This window comes from Topomyia yanbarensis, chromosome 2, assembly GCF_030247195.1.
Source record: "Topomyia yanbarensis strain Yona2022 chromosome 2, ASM3024719v1, whole genome shotgun sequence".
NCBI lineage: Eukaryota > Metazoa > Arthropoda > Insecta > Diptera > Culicidae > Topomyia > Topomyia yanbarensis.
Genome location: NC_080671.1, coordinates 330,462,260 through 330,485,225, shown reverse-complemented (window position 1 = coordinate 330,485,225; position 22,966 = coordinate 330,462,260). Strand labels below are relative to the sequence as shown.

General features: G+C 37.0%; 2 protein-coding genes across 11 annotated transcripts in view; one reads left to right on the top strand and one right to left on the bottom strand.

Moving 5' to 3' along the window:
* Nucleotides 1-22,966, top strand: part of LOC131683894 (signal peptide peptidase-like 3) — a 136,708-nt gene that overhangs the window by 29,407 nt on the left and 84,335 nt on the right. The window lies entirely within an intron of this gene.
* Nucleotides 244-21,422, bottom strand: LOC131683897 (fatty acid hydroxylase domain-containing protein 2-like). 5 transcript variants are annotated; one of them, XM_058966289.1, is made up of 5 exons: nt 21,171-21,422; nt 2,373-2,548; nt 1,852-2,306; nt 1,561-1,788; nt 1,200-1,335 (listed from the first exon to the last, which is right to left on the bottom strand). In XM_058966289.1, the coding sequence occupies exons 1-4, from the start codon at nt 21,238-21,240 to the stop codon at nt 1,650-1,652; spliced, it is 840 nt and encodes a 279-aa protein (XP_058822272.1). In that variant the 5' UTR covers nt 21,241-21,422; the 3' UTR covers nt 1,200-1,335; nt 1,561-1,649. The 5 variants fall into 5 exon arrangements, with proteins under 5 accessions (XP_058822271.1, XP_058822275.1, XP_058822273.1 ...); XM_058966288.1 differs by lacking the exons at nt 1,561-1,788; nt 1,852-2,306; nt 2,373-2,548 and adding exons at nt 244-563; nt 649-1,106 and having other exon boundaries at nt 1,160-1,335; XM_058966292.1 differs by lacking the exons at nt 1,561-1,788; nt 1,852-2,306; nt 2,373-2,548; nt 21,171-21,422 and adding exons at nt 244-563; nt 649-1,106; nt 20,695-21,111 and having other exon boundaries at nt 1,160-1,335.

Below are 22,966 nucleotides of genomic sequence, written 5' to 3'. Positions count from 1 at the left end.
GAACTAACTATCTAGAAGCATTAGTTCATTATAGACTACGAGTCTATAGAATATGTTAGACCCGTAAATTTCTCGAATTCATTTATCATTTACCAAGAAAATAATTATTGTAACTAATTTAATGAAGCGATGAATACTATCAATACTCTACTGACGCGGGAGACACCAATCGTCTAAGCTCTGTGTGGGAACATCGGATGCGGGGGTGGTAACTGGTGTAGAACAAAATGTATATACTTGAACTTATTGGCTTACCGGGTTGTGACCCATTTGAACTTTATTCTATTGTATGTACACTAGTTAGCTATAATGTTGGCACGTGGTAGATTGCTAGGCTGTCGATGCTGCTCCGATAATATTGGGAACGGGCGACTGACTGGTATGTCCCATATGGCACGCACTTCCCTTTCACTTTGTTTCACTCTTTATCTGGCACAAGTTCCCGCGCGGATTGCAGCCCCCAAAGCCGTCGGTCACGTTGATAGTTTTTAGACTTACGATACTGAGAGTCGGTCCCGTGTAACCAGTCGAGTAAGCCATATCCACCGAAGCACTGATTGAACCTAGGGAGAATTGAAATGTCATGTTAAACACACACACACACGTATGCATATAAGTAACGATAAATCTTGACCCCAGTTGACATACTTTAAATGATGGTAATCATGCCGCTCGCTGCTACAGATCATTGGTAGATGATATCCCGAGTGAGTCGCCAGGGTATCGTAAATGACATTCGTGAACCAAATCAGTGACGTCACAAAATGGCTTTTCATCAATCCGATTCCCAGTAGTGGAGGAAGCATGTTACTGAAAATGTGCTCGATTGGGTGTGCGTATACAGCAGCCCACGCAACTGGTGCAGTAAACTCGTGATGCTTCTTGTGGATGATCTTGTACAGATACTTGTGATGCAGCAACCGGTGACTGTAGTAGAAACCGATCTCCCGCAGGACAATGCATACCACTAAATCGCGAATGATTTCAGCGATGGATGGTAATACGCGGATCTCCGGATAACCAGCATGTTTGGAAAACAGATGAAACAATATGTACGACATCGGTAATCCTACTAAAAATTGATTGATGAGTACTGTTTTTGCGATCTGCAATCAAAAATATTGGTTCAGTGGAAGTAAATGTTATCATTCGTTGGTACCTTTCTTAGATCACTCCACGTCAGGGGTTCATTAGTACCTGGTTGAATTTTGTACTTGCGAATAAGTTTAGGCTTTCCAGTGATATCCATTAGCACGAAGAGGGATCCCATAAGCCAAAAGAAGGAGTGAACGTATAGTGTTTGGCCCCATATGTATAGTAGTTCCGGATCATCACCTGCAAGATAAAAATCAGTATTCAATAGTCAAGAGCATAGACTGATATAGTTTTTCGACTCAATCCTTCGAACTTTCGTGACAGTGTAATGCAAATGATCATGAGTGATGATTTGAAGTTTGACCTGGTTAACAATGAAGAGCTTAGTCTGCAGTAATTATTTTGTGTGCGATTAGTAAAGGCGATTTTCTGCTTGAAAATAATCACCAGCAACTATACATCTACCTTTATTCTTTTACATGAATCCATAAAACGTAACAATCTCATATCTATCTAGTTAAATTCGTAAACTAGTTTCTCTCTAATCTCAAATCTTATTCCGGAATCAGTTCCCTTGCCGATTTCATTCCCAACAGGCGGTGATCTCTTTTGTACTGTTTGGTCTTACGAAACTGTGCGTCAGTACCATGCAACCAGTCCAGGAATCCAAATGTGCCGTAGCATTGATTGAACCTACACATTGCAAAAGAAAACAATTTATCGCCACCCGACAATGTAAAGAAAATTAATTCTCACTTCAGATGATGATAGTCGTGGAATTCCGAACTCATCAGAAACGGTAGATGATAGCCGGAGTGCGCCGTCAACGTATCATGGATCACATAGCTGAACCACAGTGTCGACGTCACCAGATGACACTTCATGACGGCCACACCCACCATCGGTGGAATCATGTTGCTTAGAACGTGCTCGATCGGATGGGCATACAGGGCAGCCCAGGACACGGGAGCAGTGAACTCGTGATGCTTCTTGTGGACAATCTTGTACAGAAACTTGTGATGAAGCAACCGATGGCTATAGTAGAAGCCAACTTCCCACAGCAAAATACAAACAAGTATGTCCCGTACTACGATAGCCAAGGACGGCAGCACGCGTACGTCGGGAATGCCCCGATCGATGGATGTATGGAATCCAATGTACGTTAGCGGAATTCCGATTACGAACTGATTGAACAAAACGGTTTTGATGATCTGGAAGTGAAAAACAAAAGCTTTCTTTTGATAAGGCGCCAAAGTATGTTAAGTCATGAAATTCACCTTTTTGAGATCCTTCCAGGTAATCGGATCATTGATACCAGGTTGTGTTTTGTACTTTCGTAGCAATTTCGGCTTACCAGTGATATCCATGAACACGAAAAACGCACCGCCTAGCCAAAAGTGGGAGTATACCCAAAGCAATTGACCCCACACATAGAGGGTCGCCGGGTCATCACCTGCGATCATTGTTAGTCGGATTAATGATGGAAGCACAGTGTGGTATAGCAATGGTTCTAACGAGGAATAATCGGGAGATCCTAGTGATGAATGGTTTTGGCGATTACATATGGTCAAGATTCAGAAAATGTCAACCACAGGTGACATGTTTTTTGTCAATTTTGCGTAAGCTTTTAATTTTCCGTATGTACTTCCAACATTAAACAATAGGAATGAGGAGTCAAAAAACACATGCTTGTTATTTATTAAAACGTGTTGATGCTTCTTGTATGACCTGAGGATGACTCTTTTAGTCGTAAGGAGATGAAATGGTTAATAAATTCCATATTTTCAACTCTGAAAACGAATTTGTCCAACATAGCTTAATTTAAATTTAATAATATCGTTAGATAATTTGAGATAAACATGATTTAAAATTTATTTGTTATTGTGGAGTAATAGAAAACAAACAACTTGTAGCCTGACAGATAGAAATTTCGCAAAAGTATTTTGGACCACACCGACAGTTCGCTTAGAATGTTGAACATGTATATTTCCTACTACTACTACCACCTGTAGTCTACTCTGTGAAACGGTATTGTGAAAACATTAAGCTTTTATTAATTGTGGAGAAAACTACAACTTTAAAATTCAAAATTGTTTTTAAATTTCATACTACATTCAGGTGTTCTTGCGCTGATTTTGACGAGTTTTTGGTAACGTAAATTTTCGAAATAACGCGATTTTCGATACGCGGGATTTTCGAATTACGGCGGTTTTTTACGCGGATTTTTCAATAAAGGCGGTTTTTTTCACGTGGGACGTATCCATTGCATAAAAAGCCTGACTGTATTTTCCAGATATAAACCTAATTTTCTTATAGACTACGATTCTAGATGTCATTGCAAAGCAAAATGTCTCAAGAGAAATATTTATACGGTTAGATTTTCTTGCGACAAAATTGTTATGGAGTGAAAATATTCCCTATTAATCCGTTGTTCACGGTAGTTGATATAAAACGTTTTCCATAATAAACATAAAAATAAATGTTTCAAATATAATAAAAAATATTTTTTACAAAAACTATAAACTAACAAACTATTTTCAAAGTTAGTGTTATTTGCAACAATGTTAAAGCATTTCATTCCCACCCCTAGGTTGATGGGTTTGGCGGTATTGCAATCATCAACAAACATATTTCCTGCATCAGTTTTAAAGAACCTCTGACAGACAATTGCTTTAAGATGATTATTGCATTACACCTCGATAGTGATGCATCGTGGATACCGAGAGGGCTGTGCGCTTTTTTATGTTTTTTTCATATTCTGCACTAGCCCTAACTAACGATCAACCATTAGTCCGTGAACGCTGGCGTGGTCGACTGGCGGGTCGACGGATTGATTTTTGCCGTGTTTGAAAACATTGGTCCACAGCTTAATGGTGGTGTTGGTGGACGACGTGTGTGTCGATGGCAGGCTAATTAAAAATATGTAAAAGTACGAGTCCATTAGTGTAAGTGTAGTAATCATTGTAGTTCTTAGTACTAGTGTTATGTACTAGTCGTATGTCTATCTGTGCATGTGTTTGTCTGAGTATTTGTGACAGCTGTGTCAGGCAATGGATGCAGAACTGGCGTATATTATAGAATAGTGGGTTTTCCTTCCTTGGAATCGTTGCTCACTTTTTTCCGGGTTTGAATTCGTGCATTGGAATCGATTCATTCGGGAAGATCGGTTTGGTTAATTTAACGTACGTGAATCATTCATTCCCAAATCCCAATCCATCCAGCATGATAAAATTCTAACAGAATGCAATTGTCGCTAATAGTAAATAAACTTCTTTTTTACTACATCTTAAAGTAGATTCATACTAACACTCATCAATACAATCAATTGCATATTCTCTCATACACTCACTATCTCTCCCATCCCAAATGTACAAACAGTCGTGGCCATCGCGATAACACAAACCTGGTCACAAACGCGAACATGCAATTGCAATCATCCAAACGCTATTCACTGTCGCGATTTCGCCAACATTAATACACCCCGCTAATTAAGTGAGCGTTTTAGTACCTATAAATTAACCAACGCGGTCCCAAGCATTACCCGCCGCTCGCGAGATAATAAGTCACGTCTCCGGAAGTCTCCACTCTTTTTCCTAGCAGCCTAGACTCATGTCTTCATTTGAACCAGTTAAAAATGACGCTCATATCCACTAGACAACACGTTTCATGGCTACATGGCTGGGAACTTTAGTAGTATCGAAGATCTCTATTCTAGTATGTGAACCGTGCATTGAAAATTAAGCATCAGCTTCTAGAACACACGCGAATATGCGAATGGCGAATCGGGTTTATTCACGCGAAGTTACATACACGCCAGAAGACGCGATAACCACGCGAACATAAAAACGCTTGAGCTTCGTCCACGCGCTACTATGCCTACAATCTCACAAACATGAAAACACCCCTGTGATTGAGAGAACGTTTCAGCATTTATGAAATCATAAACATGGTCCCAAGCGCGGACCTACCAACACATGTGTTCGCGCAATCCTAAATCGGTCACGTCCGAAAGTTCTTTACCCTCGGTCCTAGTAACATAGGACCATGCCTTCAATTGGACCAATCGAAAAAATGACGCGTAAATCCACTAAACAACACGTTCCTTGATTACATGACCGGGAACTTCAGTGATATGGGGATTTTTACTCTCTTCTAGCATTCAGCACGTAAACATACAAACGCTTCAATCTTCGCGATCATCCACGTACACGCGATCTCGCTAACATGAAAACACCCTGGTGATTAATTGAATGTATTAGATTTCCATAAACGCTGTTTCAAGCGGGAACCTAAAAACGCCCATGTTTGCGCGAAAATGCGTAGATCACGCCAGGTAATCTTTTCCTTCGGTCCTAGCAGCCTAGGTTCATGCCTTCGCTTGAACCAATAAAAAATGACGCTCATATTCACTAGACAACACGTTCCATGGCGACATGATCGGGAATTCTAGTGATATGGGGACACTTACTCTCTCCTAGCATCTGTACCATGCACTAAAAATTACGCATCGCGATTTACGGTCCGCGCGCGATCATTCAAGAATACGCGCGAATATGCGAATGACCTCACGGTTATAAAATCGAATTTATGCACGTGAAGTTACAACCACTATAGCTATAGCGACAATCATGTTAAAATACAAACATTTAACTCTTCGCGATCATCCACGAACACCTACGCTCTCGAATTCGCAAACAGGACAACATTCGTGTGTCTAAATCAACATTTTAGCACTTATAAATTCACAAACGCGGTCTCAAGAGTGAACCTACAAACGCCTGTGTTCGCGCGATCGTAAATTGGTCACGTCCGCAAATCTCCACTCTCGGTCCTAGTAGCCTAGCTCCATGCCTTCAGCTAGACCAATAAAAAAATGACACTCATATCCACTAAACAACACGTTCCATGGTGACATGACCAGGAACTCTAGTGATATATAGAACTCACTCTCTTCTAGCATCTGAACCGTACATCGAAAATTAAGTATTCACGGTCCGCGCGTGATCATCCAAGTACTTACAGGAATATGCGCTGTCATAAAATTTAATTCACAAACGGGAAGTTACATACACGCTATCACGCGACTTACAAACGCCCACGTAATCGAACACGTTAACGCACAAACGCTCGAGCTCTTTGCGTTGCTACACACGATCGTAAAGTCCCTCCAATTTGCCTCAAGCAGATTTTCAAATCGTCGGGTTTGTCGTTTGTAGGCGCGTTGGCATTGATCAATGTTGCACAATTACTAGTGAATCTTACAAAAAGTAAACAATACATGTTCAACTACTTTCACCTAAAATTTCAATAGAAAATACCTAATGGAAAAGCTACAGCAATTTGAAAGTGATGTAATTATCAATTCTCGTTCTCCTGCAGCGCGCTATCGCACTTCCTGATCTCCGCCCTCAATTTTTGCGGCTTCTTAGCAAGCATGGTGGCTTCGGCAGGTTTCAACAGGATTCCGACGTTCCAAGTACCGAGTTTCCATTCAGTTTCCGAAAAACATTGTCGTGTCCTTTGCCGATTTTCCACCCTCATTTACAGATTTTGGTGTTGTTTGGTTAAATATTTGCCGTGCCGCCTTACCTTGACTTGTAATGGGGCTGCCATCTTGGATATAGCTGACGAGGCATAGTATTTTTTCGCCCATTCCGGAGCATACGTTGTTTAGAGCCGACCAAGGAGGAAATGTATCAATCATTCCTAGACTATAGTGAACTACTGGGAGTTCGGTTGTGTAGACAGAGGCTGGTTCTGTGATCGCGATGGAAATTGATACATGATTGTTGAAAATACCGATGACCTGTCAGTGTTTGTTGCTTTTTTGCGAGTACTTCATGGATCTCCATCGAGTATAGGCGATCCGGGGTTCTACTAGTCTCTTCTTGGGGTAACGTGACGAAAAATAACATAGAATCGGAAGTAACTATCATTCTGAGATATGTGGGAACATAATTGAGACACGAAATACATTGTCATGAATCTAGATTGGGATAAGGCTTTCGTAATGTTTAATCACCAAATCAAATGATTAATAGAGTGGAGATCTACGGGATCTCGAGATCCCAGAATTGGTCTTTTAAAGGAAGGACCCCCGCTTACACTTTAACCTTAATATCTATTGTTCAATCTTTTTTTGCTTGGAAGGGGAAATACTAGTGTTAAATGCTATACGAGTATAGGTTTCGCATCACTGAACAAGTCACTCACCGTATTAGCAGATCTGTGTTCTCAACCCTCATACATAGACTAAACTATAGCATATTACGATAAAATGAACAAGGTCTGGAGCAATCATAAAAATGACAATAAACTCTTTATAGTTCCAAAGTTTTAAATTTAACCTCTTAAAACTATTTTTTGCAACTGTCAACATTTTCGCCCCAACATATGATCTCAACAACACGCCTCCAATGAAGTAGAGCAAAGCTGTTACTTTTGCGCCGTAATTAAACATCGTAATATTACAATCTATAGAAATTCCTGAAAATTTTAATGAAGAAAATAATCGGACACATTGCTAAATCTTATCAACGCTATTCTACGCTATGCACAATATCAGTATGTGTTCATACCGTGAACGGACAAGAAAAAAAATGCCGCTACTTTTGTACTTGCGTTAAAAGTACTCTTAAGATTGTTCAGATCTGTTGAGCTGGCTTCGTAGTACATTCATCCGCATGCATATTCAAATTAGCAGGCATACATTTGCGCCTAACCTTGAGTGATGATGAAAGGATTAAGAAGTGTACAGTAACAAACATTGAAATAACAATTAAAACTACCTTTCCGAGTTTAACCATCTATAAATAACAATGCGCTATCAGATCAGCTGAGTATGTAATCTACACTCAGAAAAATTTAACAAATTTGAATAAAAATGTGTGTTATTGAATTTAATGTTTATTTCATTGTTTATTGTTTCAAACGACAAAATTATTTATTTGAAAATATTTATTCGTTATAACAATAAACTCTGAATTTGAATAAGCACTTGTTTAATTTCAATATGTTTGTTTCAACTTCAATAATGTAATATTTTTTTACAAGTCAATAAATGAATTTATTATTTTATAGAAGTTAGAACAAAGACTTGGATTAATTTTATTGAATACAAAAATCTATTTTCTGCGTGTATATCTTATCTATATTAACGTTTTGTTTATGAGTAACGTGAAGAGCTCATCTACCAATCGACTTTTAGTCGCCAATTACCTTCACGACAAAAACTTCTTTCCTCGAAATGTTGAAGGAATTATCGAATAAAAACCATATGGTAGGCATTCCTTTATTCATCGTATTGGTCCGGAGTTTATTTTTGGAATATGATTAAGCTCATATAAACTCCACAATGCAAAGTAGTCCAGAAATATAGCACGGATTTTAATTGTTTACTAGAACTAAACAACTAAGCCTTATTATCTTTTTGGGAGAGTAGTTTGTGAGCCCTTTCTTTTTGTTTAAACAACAGTTAGGGTGGTTCTAATTTTACCAAAATCAAAAACAAAAAATTTTAATCATTCTAAATAGAGTCAAATATCGTCATATAGAGTCCCAAAACTGTTTTTGTTTAGTTGGTGTCGAAAAAACACGAAAAACTTATTTTATACGTTCTTTCCTCATTCTAGTTTCTGCTAACGACTGACATTGTTATGTATTCCATTTGAAGCATGTTATTCCAGAGAGAATATGGAAATAACGAGTGGCTGGTCTTGCAAAGCGTCAAGCCTCAAGAAAGCCTTTACGCTTTAAAGAATCAACATGAAGATATCGACAGATCCGCTGTAGTTCGTTCGTTTGCACATCGGAAGCGGGGTCGACGAGTAGCAATCTATACTTGCACCGCGGTGATTTGAGCACTCTCGACGTGAAGAGTTTCTAATAAATGTTCGTTTCTCAGCAAAGTTTAGGTAGACGTAACCCGATCAGAAACACATAACAGAAATATTTCAAAACTATATCTCGCATTGTTACTTGTTATAAATTTCTGTTATTTTAACTACTAACGAGACCTAATTTATAACACAGTATATAACAAAAATTGTGTTCTGTTATAATCTTGTTATTTCATTCTGATCGGGAACGGTGGTGATTGATTACAAAAGATAGTTATGATGAATCCACAACCATATAGTAGTAATTTTATTATGAATATCGCATTAGAACGACCGCTTGCTAGAATAACTGCGTTTATGAACCATCAACTCAAGCTCGTGTAAATTCTGTTTTCAATATAGGGGAACCTGGGGCTATTAAGACAGTGGGGGTAATTCGGGCCACCTCGGTTTCTCAGAAAATAGCAAGACTTTCTGACTATCGTACATATTCGTATAATCGCTATTCTGAAACATTAATTTTGAGTGTTGAATTTGATTCTTTGTTCTTGGTAGAAAGAAGATACTACGTGTTTCGTTTTTTTTGCCATTCTCAAAACAAAAATCATTATAATGGAAAAACCGTGATTAAAGCAACAAATAAAAGTGAAAAAATATAAGGTAAGTGTTTTGGAAAACTTGAGGCTCCTATTTTATGGAATGATTTTTGTTTGGGTGAAAACACAAATATTTTCAAAACGCACCTTATATTGTGCGAAATGAGCGAACGGGGCTATTCGGATCCCCTACTCCGTCAACCACCGTTCAGCGGCTTGCGGCTGCGCACACCCCTGCACACGCCACAGCAAAGAAAATACATGGGTCGCCAATCGACAGCTTAAGTTTTTGTAAAGGAATTTATTTTTTTTTTGCTTCTTAAGGAGTCTCTCTTATAAATGTTTTATACGTAAACATAATTCCAGTGCAAAAAAATAAAGAAAAATCACGGCCTGAATTGCCTCGTAGGGAGGTCCGAATTACCCCTACATTGTAAAAGGATGGAAAAACGTAGAGGTTTACAAATCGTCGCCTAGCGCAGCCCTTGAGTGGTGAAAATGAACCTTTTATGGCATCAAAATGTAGCTGAGGTTTCAAACTAACAATTAGGACCTTTGACCGGTAAATTGTCTCACATCTATCCACCTAAAAGGGCGATTTGCTTAAGTAGGTCCGAATAGCTCCGGGCTCCCCTATCCTTTACTACAAATATCGCTTTTGTACAACTCTCCCGCATAAGTACATGCGTAAATAGTGCGATCAGTTTTTCAGTTTTGCTCTTCAATATGTGTTTGTCGATGTTACATGAGTTGGGTATTTGAGGAAAGCTTATCGTAGAAATCAGAAAACGGCAAGTATTAGTGCAGCTGCATTTGAGGATGTCAATGTTCACGATAAGACTGCGCATTTTCTTATAGGGCTCGATTAAAAACGATTTTTTATTTATTGCACTGATTTAATCTTCTTGCCTTGGTTATCGAGTGTATAAGTGACTGACAGAAAAGCACCCTCATAATGGGTATTGACCTTCCGGGGCCTGGTATACGCACGGAATCGGTCAGACCAGGAACTGAAGCCCAATGAACAATGTGGTTAAGATGCGGGTAGCTGTACGACGGCAAAGTAATATGATTTTTATGTTTTGAAAACTCAAAAGACAATGAATCAGTGTTGCATTAGATTTTTCATTACATTCAAATTTTTAATTAAATCGGGAATTAAAAAAGCCTTACGGAGCATAATTGTGATTTTCCTTACAATGCAAAATTATTCCATAATGGATGTAAGATCAATTCTTCAGTTATCACTTCGTCTCGTTTATAAATAATAGTCAACAGCATTGGTTTACGTTTGGAAACCGACGGTAGTTTTTATTTAGTTAGCTTGGAAGTCACTTGACAATATAACCATTTCAAGTAGGTTGATATCAACGCAAACAACTTATTGTTCTCACATAACGAGATCTTACTTGTGACTACTGTAACTAGTATGAAGTGCTCCTGTTGGGGCCAAGGGACCTGTATATTAGAATGTCTCAAAATAACACCATGTTAAAGAAGTCATCGGGCTCACTTCTTAAATGAAATGTTAGGGTATTAGGATCACTTCCTTTTTCGGAGTGGATTTGCTAAAACTGCTCCCTACTGGTAGCGAATTTTGATTTTGGGTCAAATGTCAAATTCATGCTTTTTGAAGTGCTTCTGAGCTGTCTTAGATTTTTTCCAGCATTTTTTTTATTTTTCTGGAGATCTAAATAAAGAAGTTTAGTGAGTTGATTTGCACAAGTTTCGGATTATAAGAGCGGTAGTGCCATTAAAACATAACAAAAAAAAGGATTTTTTTGTGTTTTCCATTAGTTTTTCTTCAAAACTGGTTATCTACAGAATTTTAAAAATATAGAAAACACTTTATATAGTTGTGCCGTTGAATTTGAAATTTCACCCAAAATCGGCCCATTTTTCAAAAAATAAAATTCCGCCACCAGTAGGGAGCGTTTTTAGCAAATTCACTCCGGTCCTTATACCCTAACCTTTCGTTTTAGAAGTGAGCCCGATGGCTTTTTTAACATGATGTCACTTTGGGACACCCTACTGTATATACACAACAAATAAATCAATGCGGACAAAAACTTACGTTATCTGTAAATGATATCGTTACATGAGGTTACTTTGTTAATATATTTGATTCTGTAATCGATATGAGCAGAACAAATGAGTTTGAATTAAGAATTACTCCCAACGTACTCCACATTATTCTTCATTCCATGAAAAGCACCACTTTATTCACATTAAGAAGTTAAATATGTTGAGGTGCAAGGAAAAAGGGAAAAGTTTGAAATTTTGTAGTTTGAAAAGCATTTGTATCAAATACGTTAAATGCAGTATAATGTCTAATTTCCAAAGTCCACTTGATAACACGAAAAAATATTAATAATTGTCGAAGTTATAACAACTTCCACAAAACGCGTTTTTAAGAGGTTTGCCGTGACCACAATTCCTGTCTAACAGCTGAATTGAAAGCATAACAACAACAAAAAATCATTAGTACAGAGATTTGAAGTGCTCTTGAACGATTCATTGTAAATATTTTTTTTGCGAACGAAACCACTTTCACCCGAAGAAAATTTTAAATATATTTTTTTTTATTTTTGCAAAAGCCACTATTTTTAACTGAAGAAAATTATTATTAAAAAAATCAGTTCATTGATATGAAAATTTTGACGAACAAATGGAATCGTTCAATGGGGTGCCGACAACCGATCATGTTTGGGTGACCGATTTTTTTTTTTTGAAAACTGAACCAAAAAAAATGTGACGATCATTTCGTCGCCATTCAATGTTGAATTACAACATAGAATAAATTCACTTCGTAATAAATTGAATATTTACGTATATTTTTTCGATCGATTTTTTCTTTATATAACACTTTGCAAATGATCAAAAAAACTTGAGTAGATTTTAACTTGTTCAAAAAATATTTTCGTTGTAGATCTGAACATACGAAACTGTGTTCTTCGGCAATCGGCACAAAAATAACGTGCGAATGTAGCACACAAATAAACTTAGTCAGAATTACCATATCTGCTTTCTGTCAAAAGTTACATAGCGGTACCGACAACCGACCAGTGCCGGCAACCGACCACTTGTTGATGCTTTATCAGTTGATAACATTTTGTAAGACTTTTTCGATTTGAGGCAATAATTCAATGTGCAGGATGGGTAAACAACATGATATATCTCCATCTAAATAAATAATTAAATTGTTTATTTTGATTTTCGTCAGATTAAGTACAATAATATGACCAGAGACTGATAATCCAAAATATATATATATGGTCAAGGCTCCGAAAATGGCAACCACAGGCGAAATTATTTTTTATCAAATTTTGCGTCAAACTGTTTGTTTTCCGTATGTATATAACCTCTAATATTAAAAAATATGAATGGTGATCCCAGAAAAAAATTTATGCCCGTCATTTATGAAAGTTTGTTGATGCTACTTGCATGACCTGAAAGTGACTAAATGACCGTAAGGAGATAAAAAGGTAAACAAAATCCATATTTTCAACTTTTTGCTTGCAACCACATTTTTCTATCGTAGTCTAATTTAAATTTGATGATATTGCTTGAAAAATTTTGATGAATGTGGATTATTGCTTATTTTCAATTGTGAAGTAATGGAAACCAAATAACTTGTAACGTGACAGACCAAAAATTCAAAAAAGTTTTGTGGACCACACCAACAGCATGCATACAATGTCTAACCTGCATTTTTTCTTACTACTTTGAGTCTACTTTTTGAAACTGTATTGTGAAAACTTTAAAGTTTTATTAATTTTTAAGAAAACATAGTTTATCTTATGTAACGTGACAGATTTTTTCTGCTGTAAAGCAATTCTATTAAGTTTGATTCAATTGCGTCAATAATGGTGACCATCTTTGATTCTGATGAAACCTTTTACATTTCATGTATATGGGAGACTAAGTATTTTTCAATATTAAACAAACAATTTTTATTCAAGAGAAATATTTAAAAAGGGCATATGAGATCTTGAATGCACTACTTTCAATATATATTTTTCGAAAATCGCCATTTGTGCAGCAAAACTATATAATAGCGAGTTCTAGGGAATTAATTGTTCTGTGTGAATATTTTTTGGTGATATTTTTCAAAAAGAAAGCAAAAAATGTTAAAAATACAAATATATTGTTAAAAAACAATGTTACAGAAAAACAATGTTTTTTTGTTAACGAAAGCCTGTAAACTGATGAAACTATAATTGCACTATTAGGAAGTTATTAGTAAGAAAACATTTTTAACTTCAAGTATTCTTCTAAATTTCTTAGTATTTGCCAGTCATAAATCTAATTTTCTTATACAATATTAATACTAAATATAATTTCGAAGCAAAATGCTCTTAAGGATTTTTTTTTCAAAATATTTAGATTTTTTTTCAACAAAAATACGCCCTTTTAATAAATTACTCACAAATTCCAAGCGCAAAAAACATAACAAGTTTAAAATATAATTGCAAATAAAAAAACTATAAAATATAATTGCATCGTAGAGAAAATAACAATAAAAAGTTTTAACATATTTCAATAATTCTTTTAATTTTGAATTCTTATTTAATTTTTTTTTCTTTAAATGATTTAGTTATAGAATGTATTTCAAAATGGGTTTTCAATTCAAAATGGTCACGAAAAATTATCCTTCAAAATTCAGATGTTTTCAAGTTATTTTGGATTTTCTTTTGACATAATATGTTACTTCGTGAAATTACGACCTTTTCAAAAGTTTGTCACGTTTGTTCATCAAAACCAATATGTTTTTCAAAATAAACATGAAATTTCCCGTTAATGCTCAGTTCCTAAATTAAGGATGATTTGTGTACGATTGTCTTGATATCCTTGCTTCAATGAAAATGCAGAACTGTAACGTGACAGATTCTGGTTGTAACGTGACAGATCATTGGGAATACTCCATAAAATCGAAAACAAAGTTTTTCTTCAGGAAAACTATATTCCAAACTCTTCCTTGCTTTCTAAGCTTCAACTTAAAACTGTTTTCATGCAAATTTGGGTGCCCACGGAACAGACTTTTTCTATTTAGTCGGGCAACCTCCAAACTAACTGCGAAAATTGTGTAACGTGACAGACGTATCAAAATGACAATAAAGTGAAAACGGTTCATGATAGAAAAAAACTTTCTGTAGAAAAAATGTGCGATTTAGTGACCTTAACAATGTGCAGTTGTGATAGAATATGGTTTTATTGTTTTTGCTGACTTATCTTATGGAATATGCGTAAAAATGTAACGTGACAGACAGAAGCCTTGACCATATGTACATATCATCTATCAATACTCATCTTACTTTCTCTATGTCAAAACTGAAAGCATCAAACTCAACGACCAAGTATGCTATTTTTGAACCATCGACAACACAGTAATATTCCAGATATCGATCGAAACACCAGAAGGTTTACGAAGAGGTATCTTTGTCAAATGCTGGAGCAATTTAATGTACAATAAGGCTTAAAACTTAAGCTTGAAAGGTTTAATACGAAAACACATGTTAGCGCGATCATGAATCTGTCTCGTCCAACAGTCCTATAGCTTCCATTTCCCGTGTGTTTTAAGCTTCCCGGGATTCGGGAAATAAAAAACTAAATACAAAATGACAATGAAAAATATATAGCTTTTATTTTAGTCAAAAAGAATTTTTTCATGTGTGTGCTTTTGAAAATCGATTGATTTTATTGTTTTCTTTGTAAAAAAATCCTTGCGCGGCCATCTACTGATTAGTCTGTTTGGTGTAATACAAATTATTGAAATAATCCTGTACGTTGATAGCTTATGCTCAGTTCATACATGGCCTTCTTCATTTGGTTTCTTGGTTTCCTTTAAAAATAGTGGAAATTACGAGCAGTTGCTCGTTGTAGAATATTGTAGTTCTTGGTCATTGGGATTCTTGGTATTTCTTCTTTTAAAATCTTCGATGGAATGATTCAGCAGCTCCAGGGTGTATGTGGCAAGGAACGTTAGGACAGTGAAATGCAATTGGGATTATTTGCAAACAAAGTGTATTGGTAGCTTAATTGAAAAATGTTAAACCTCACAATAAACGAATGCAAAACTGCCACTAACGCGTTTTCGATAACAAAAACCCTACCGCAACAACAATTCGTATCACAAGACTAATAACTGTTCTTTATATTCCTACTGCAACCCGAGAATTATGAACTAGTAAACGTCAAGGGAATTTACCCGCTCAGAAAACTCGATCATCTGTTAGCAAAATGGGATATTAATATATAGAAAAAAATATGGTGTGTTCCGAAATAGGATGTTGACTGTGTTTAGTTTTATCACAAAAAGAATGTTGTAAAAACTGCTCACATTATTCAAGTTGAGAATAACATTAAACCGACTAATGTACCACATACTACTGAAAGTCTCGTCAACAAATAAAATCCAATTTGTAAATATATTTATAGCGAATTAAAAAATATGCAGAAACAAATATTACCTGCAGAAATTCTATTGAAGATCATAAATCTTTTGGAAGAATAAGAAAACACGTTTTCATTTTATTAAAAATGAATTCCCGGGATTTGAGTAAAAAGCGAAAATCCCGCGATATCCGGGAAAAAAATTCCCAGGTTGGAAGCTCTAGACTGTCCCAGGGACAGTGTCCCTACCTGCGTCCTAGTAACATAGGTCCACGGCTTCAGTTCAACCAATCAAAAAATGACGCTCATATCCACCAAACAACGTATCCCATGGCGACATGACCGAGAACCCTAGTGATATGGGGAATCTAATTCGCTTCTAGTATTCAGCACGTTAACATACAAACGCTTAAGACCTTCGCGATCCTTCACGCACAGCAAAGCCCACGGTCGCAAACATGAAAACATCCCATGATTAAGTGGGGGCTTGCGTGTATATGCATCGGTCACGCCCGGCAATATCTACCTTCGGTCTTGGCAGCCTAAGTCCATGCTTTCAGTTGGATAAAAACACTCATATTCACTAGACAACACGTTCCATGGCAACATGATCGGGAACTCTAGTGATATGGGGAAACTCAGTTTCTTCTAGCATTTTAACCATACACTAAAAATTAAGTATCAGATTCATGGTCCGCGCACAATCATTCAAGAATACACGCGAATATGCGAATGTCCACACGGTTATAAAATCAAATTTATACACGCAAAGTTGCATAGACATTAGCGACGGCGCCTGTGGTTGAATGGTAAGCGTGACCGCCGCTCATTCCAGTTTGCCTGGGTTCAATTCCAGCCGAGGTCTTTGAGATTTTTCTGAGGTGAAAAAATCTGTGGTCACGTCTTCCTTCAGAAGGGAAATAAATGGGGTTTTCGAATAATTGACACCGGTGTAGTGGAGTGCACTGGTTTTGCACTTTCTAGCAGAAGTGTCAATGGAAAATGCCCAGTTTTCTGCACTTCTGCTAGAAAGTGCAAAAACGGTGCAGTTTCAGTGCACTCCACTACACCGGTGTCAATCAATCGAAAATCCTAAAAGCCGTTGGTCCCCGGTCCATGAGTTAATGAATCGATATCTAGTTCAGATAGTGGGTTCACCTCTCTAGCGTCGGTAAAGAAGAAGTGAAATCCAGCTTCTATACTTTACTAACAAATATCCTCCTCCCGTGATAATTGCGGAGTGCGCAGTAGTGTATACAGCCTCTAGAAAAAGCAAGTATCGGACTAACACCATTCCTTCCCTTTCCTTCCGCGATCTACATTCTGGTCTGGCCGGCGCCGGTATTGATCAATAAACACTTTCGGATTACCAGGAGTTACACATTGAAAGATGTTCGCTAGCCCCAAGCATAATTATCTACTTATTCCCTGTGCAACTTCATCTAGTCCAGATCGATAACGGAGTAGTAGCCATGGGTGGTCGCACAGGCTCAAGCTCAAGCAAAGTTACATACACGTTAGCACACGCGACATACACGATAACGAGCCTTCGCGATCATCCAAACGTACCTGCGTTCGCGATCTCACGAACAGGATAACGCCCCGATGACTAAGTTTTAACGTTTTAGCAATTATAACATTACAAACGTGGTCTCCAGAGAGAACCTACAAACGCCCGTGTTCGCACGAATATGTGAACGGGCACACGGTTATAAAATCGAATTTATACACGCGAAGTTACATACATGCTGGCATACGCGACATATAAACGACTACGCAATCAAACACGTCAACGTACAAACGCGTGATCCTTTCGCGATGATACACACGATCGTGAAGTTTATATGCCCTCATTCAGAATCACGGCCCGCTGCAATTGGTCTTAAGCAGTGTTTTAGTGGGTGATATTTCCAGTCTCGTCTGCAATTGTAGTAAGTGATTCTGACGGAGCGCCCTTCCGAGACCATAGCTCTACAGCTCCAGTAGGACAACTCTCGAAAAACATCTTTCTGATTATTTCACTATATTCTTTTTTATTAATAGCCCGCCTCTTACCCCCACACCAAAAATCTCACAAACGGAGCCCCCTGGTAGTGGACACATCAGTTCTCAGCATACAAAAAAAAGGTCAGCACAACAAAACAAAGTTACAAATCGCGGAAACGCTGAGAACAAAAAAAACAATACGAGACCGACAAAACACAAAATTTGACAAGAAGCTACGGCGAGTACCCAGCGGAAAAGAATCCTTTTAAGGGTCCCATCGTAGCTTTGCAGGAAGCTTATAATAATAATTTAAATTTATTTATTACTTATTGCTAGAAAAAATGCATTTATCAATTGTTTTTATTAAAAAAATGTTAAACAATTATAACTAAAGGAATAAGCTCGATTGGTGGTGAACGAAGTTTATATTAAAAATTGTCCTATATTATTTTTTAAAATTAGTTTCAATTTTGCTTGGAAACGAGTGCGACATGTTATTTGCTTTAAATCAGTAGGAAGCTGGTTGAATAACTTAGGTCCGATGAAAGAAATGCGTCTTTGACCAAGGTTCGTAGATACTCTGGAGTATAATAAATGATTGGCTTGTCTAGTGCTGTGAGCTCAAATGCCTGTTGTAAATTCTAGATTATTATGAGCAATAGTATTATGCAAAGCATTGTGGATGTATATTATTGTTTGGTAGTTAGTCAACCCAAGCGAAGGAAAAATGTTATGGGCATTATTATTGTATAACAAAATAGTAGGGTACATAATTGGTTTTTTATAAATAATTTTAAGACATCTGTTTTGAAGCGTTTGTAGCTTTTTCAGATTCGAAATACTGGCACGGCCCCACACAGATACAAGGTAGTTCAACAATGAGTGGATGTGCGCATAATAAAATTTTAGAAGTACATGCTGGGGAACAAAAGAGCATACTTTACGCATAGCCCCACATAACGATGCAACTTTTCTCTCTATATATGTTATATGCTAAATCCAGGAGAGTGTGGGGTCTAAGTGAAGTCCTAAATATTTGAAGCAGTTAGTTTCCTGAATTACAGACTGTCCCATTCTTGGGTCTGGATGCACGCCTATAGCTCTTCTAGATGAACGAAACAGCATATATTCAGTTTTTGATAGGTTCAAGGTAAACAATGTTTTACAGTTTTTAATAACTGCCACAGCGATAGCTCGTATTTGAAACAGCACGCGCCGAAAAATTTAGCATATTTAAACCAAAAATATGTGTTATTGAATTCAATCAATTATTGTTTATCACTTTAACCAACAAAATTATCAATTTCACAATATTTTTTTATTAGAAAAACAATGTATTTTTGCTTTCAATAAAAACATTTTTAATTTCAATAATTTTCTTTTATTTTAAATAAAAAAAAATTATTAGAAAGCAAAACAATAAACTTTTTTATTGAAACAATAAATAAATTTTATTGAATTCAATAAATAAATTTATTGTTTTATTTATTGAATTTAATCCATATTTTTATTGAACCTACAAATCTTTTTTCTGCGTGTATGTTCAAAGAGCGTTTTAATCGAGAGATCGGTGGTATGGACGAAACTAAGTGTTAAATATTCCATTTTAATGAACTTTTAGAACAAATAAGAAAATTTAACTCAAATTATATGACCGATATCCAATTCTAGTGCTTTTGGTGTACTAATTTGCACATTTGCACAAGCCATTTGGAATAAAAGTTGTCTTGAGAAAACGCATTAAAAGATCCAAGTATACGTGACAGAAGAAATCTCTTGGTTCATCCTCAGTCCACTATGTCGGACACCTTCCTCGGCTTTATGTTTACCACTACGTTTATTATTTCCATGAAGAGCGAAATAAATAGTGTCAGACTATTATTTTCAAACAAGATATAACTCGCATCAATTTTAGAATCAAAACATTACCTACTCCTGTGGTACTAATTGTAGCGAACCATAGCAGGAAGAATGACGGATCGTATAAACCACACAGCAAGTATGCTTGTACTGACTATTCCAAGGTAATCTACCATTTCGTCGAGTAATTATTCCATGGGACACATTCGAGAGCGAATGAAATGAAAATAAATGCCAATATTTTTATTTCTCCCGCAGCAATGTAAATTGATAAGTGAGTAATTCGCACAGCCAAGTGACGCATAGCCGAAAAGTGAAATGGATTTAAGAAAGTACCACCAAGTAAAAAGTAAATTAGGTCCACACTATACTATGAAAAAATAAGTTAATTGAACAAGTTCTATCAACGTGTAAGGATTGAAAAGAATTGCACTGACATCAGAATACAAAGAAGACCTTAACCTGAACCTTAACCTCGAAGTAGTACATAAACCTTCATTAATTGAAATTTCAACTGAAGTTGAATTCAAACTATACAGGAAACGAAAAGTGAAACAATCCTGACCTGTTTCAGGTTTCAGAAGAGTAGGAATTTAATAAAAAAAAATTCAACGGAAATTTTCCGAAATTATTACTATTTGTATATGCCACATTGCGATCGAGATACACACTTAGCCTAGAAATACCGCCACTTCACATGTACTTGAACTTGACCTTAAGCGCATTCGGCGCACTGTTTTACATATTCACGATAACCACACTTCATGTAAATATGTTTTTACGTCAGTCAATCAATACAAAATTTTACGAACATCGATCGCACTTCCATTGGGCTAAGCAAATATTTATTCACAGTAGTTTCCGTTTCCTACAACGGTGTTTGTGTTTTACAAATAATCTCCAATATGCTGGATTTTTTTTCTCACCCTATGCCTAATGCTTGCTCTGATTCACGCACAATTCTTGAATGTGCAACACTGAGAACTTGGAGCCGTTACCAATCGGCAACCGGAATGTAACACTGAAATGGGGTCAAGATCACGCTCGTCAATTCGTCTCGACGCGACGCCGGCCATCGACTCGCCGCTCGCCTAACCAGTTGGTAATTTTTTTTGCTCTCTTCTCTATAGATCTACCCACTCGTCAGTGCTCGGTATAGGATGCTGCTCGATTTTTTCAATGTCATCTCTCTATGCGGAACATGATACGCTACGGTTATTTCTTCTCAACAAGCGCAAAATTGTTTGTGATCATGCAGCATGCCGAACCTCGCGAATTTATCGCGATAAATCAATGAAGATGCATTGGGGGGTGAATTAGGCGTCGAAAAATATATATGCTAATTCAATTGATCATCCGGTCACTCACTGTCCCTGAACCTTACGAGGCGGAAGTCACTCACCGACTACGTCCAGGAAAGCGTCCCATTTATGCTGGAGGTAGCCATCACTCTGGGAAATATTGTAATCCATTACGCCGATTTCCTCGGGATGCTGCAAACCAGAATTATTGAAACTTTACTTAGATTTCACCTAGATGCCGAAGCAATGCCTGCCAAAATCGTACTGATTGGTACAACTGCCAGATTATTCTGCTATATTTTACAGTCGTGCGTACCCATGATCAGTAGATAAGGTTGTTATTTTTGCTGCCGTCCATCGCTACCACCAGTACGCGTCAAGCATTTTAATTTTCAGCTTATGCATAGTAGTAGTATCATGTGTTTGTATTTTGTCGCTTCCATAAGGTACAGATTTAAATCGAGTTCATTCTTTTACGGTGTACGATGTAATACGCTGCACTAAGCCATATGCAATGGACGATTTTATTCGAGTTCAAAGTTTGTCGTATCGCTCGCAGCCATGCTTTTCTTTAGCTCTGCAACTCGAAGTTATGAAAGCTTGTTTACAATAGGTAGCGTTGTAGGACGTAGTGCTGAATCACTTAAGTTCACTGAATAGGATTCGGAGTGATGTTGGGATTTGCAATGAAGCAATGTCACAGAACTACATTCTGATACTGAGGAAGTATTACTCTGTGTTCGTGTTTCGGGCATGAACATTGATATTAGCACAATTAAAATTTCATTAGCGTGCTTAAGTTAGAATCTGTTGACTTTTGATATATTTAAACCTTGATCTTGAAAAGACTGGATTCGTAAATAAGAACTGGGTTGTTTCTAGCTCACTCAAACTATTGGTTGCGAATTTTTAAAGGGTGAACACGAAACTACTGCTACAGCTACAAGTGGTTGTATTTTTTGCACAGTTTCTCTTTGAAATGTATTGTTTGCATCAGTGTTTCAAAAATCATTCCAATGCGTTGAAAAAACCATAGTTTGACAAATCATTACAATCCATGATTGCATTACTCATGGTTTTTTGGCTCCTGAGGAGTGAAAATCGCCAAGGAGTGAAAACAGGTTACTAGATTATAATTGCAGCATACAGTTTAAAAGCCCGAGCTCAATTTAGATTTTCAATTTCCATTTTATCAAGCACAAAAGCAAAACAGATCCGTGGTACAGTTCATAGCGAAAGCTTCTTTTCGATAGAGCTCGAAGGAGTGCCATTTTAGCTATAAGTCGATTTACACCAAAAGAACGCGCTGAAATCGCTTTACATTGAAAACGATCGTTCAATAGTGAAAACTGTGCGTGCTTATCGTAAAAAATATAGCAGGCTCACTTCACCCTTTCTGGCGGAGTAAATAAAAATTGTCGAATTTGGGGGACACAGAACCCACACGTTATACATCAAACACCACTGCACGACCAGAAAGTAACTGTTTTGGCCGGAGTGTGCTCCAAAACAATCATCGGTCCTTATTTTTTCAAAGAGGGAGAGACCATCGACAACGCACGCTACAGTTGGATTTTGGCGCACTTTGTTTGTCCACAAATTCAGAAAAAAGGTCTGAAGAAAAAAGGTCTGAAGAAGACGGGGCACCTTGCCACACCGCAATCAAGTTCTTGCAGAGCAAATTCCCAGGACTCGTTGTCTCAAAAAATGGTGATTTGTAATGGCCTCCTCGTTCTCTGGATTTAACGGTGCCAGACTTTTTTGTACGGTTACTTTAAAAGTAAAGTGTATTCTAGCAAACCTAAGTACCTTGACGAACTCAAAGCTAATATACGAGCTGAAATTGCTGCGATTAAGCGCGATAGGCTGTCCAATGTCACGCAAAATGCCCGCAAAG

Bases quoted from the DNA above. Each gene is read 5' to 3' on its own strand.
- LOC131683897 (XM_058966288.1), bottom strand. From the start codon at position 21,240: ATGGATTACAATATTTCCCAGAGTGATGGCTACCTCCAGCATAAATGG. The intron at 1,107-1,159 runs GTACCAACGAAT...TTTTGATTGCAG, and splicing joins CGTGGAGTGATCTAAGAAAG to ATCGCAAAAACAGTACTCAT. The intron at 564-648 runs GTATGTCAACTG...AATTCTCCCTAG, and splicing joins CATGATTACCATCATTTAAA to GTTCAATCAGTGCTTCGGTG.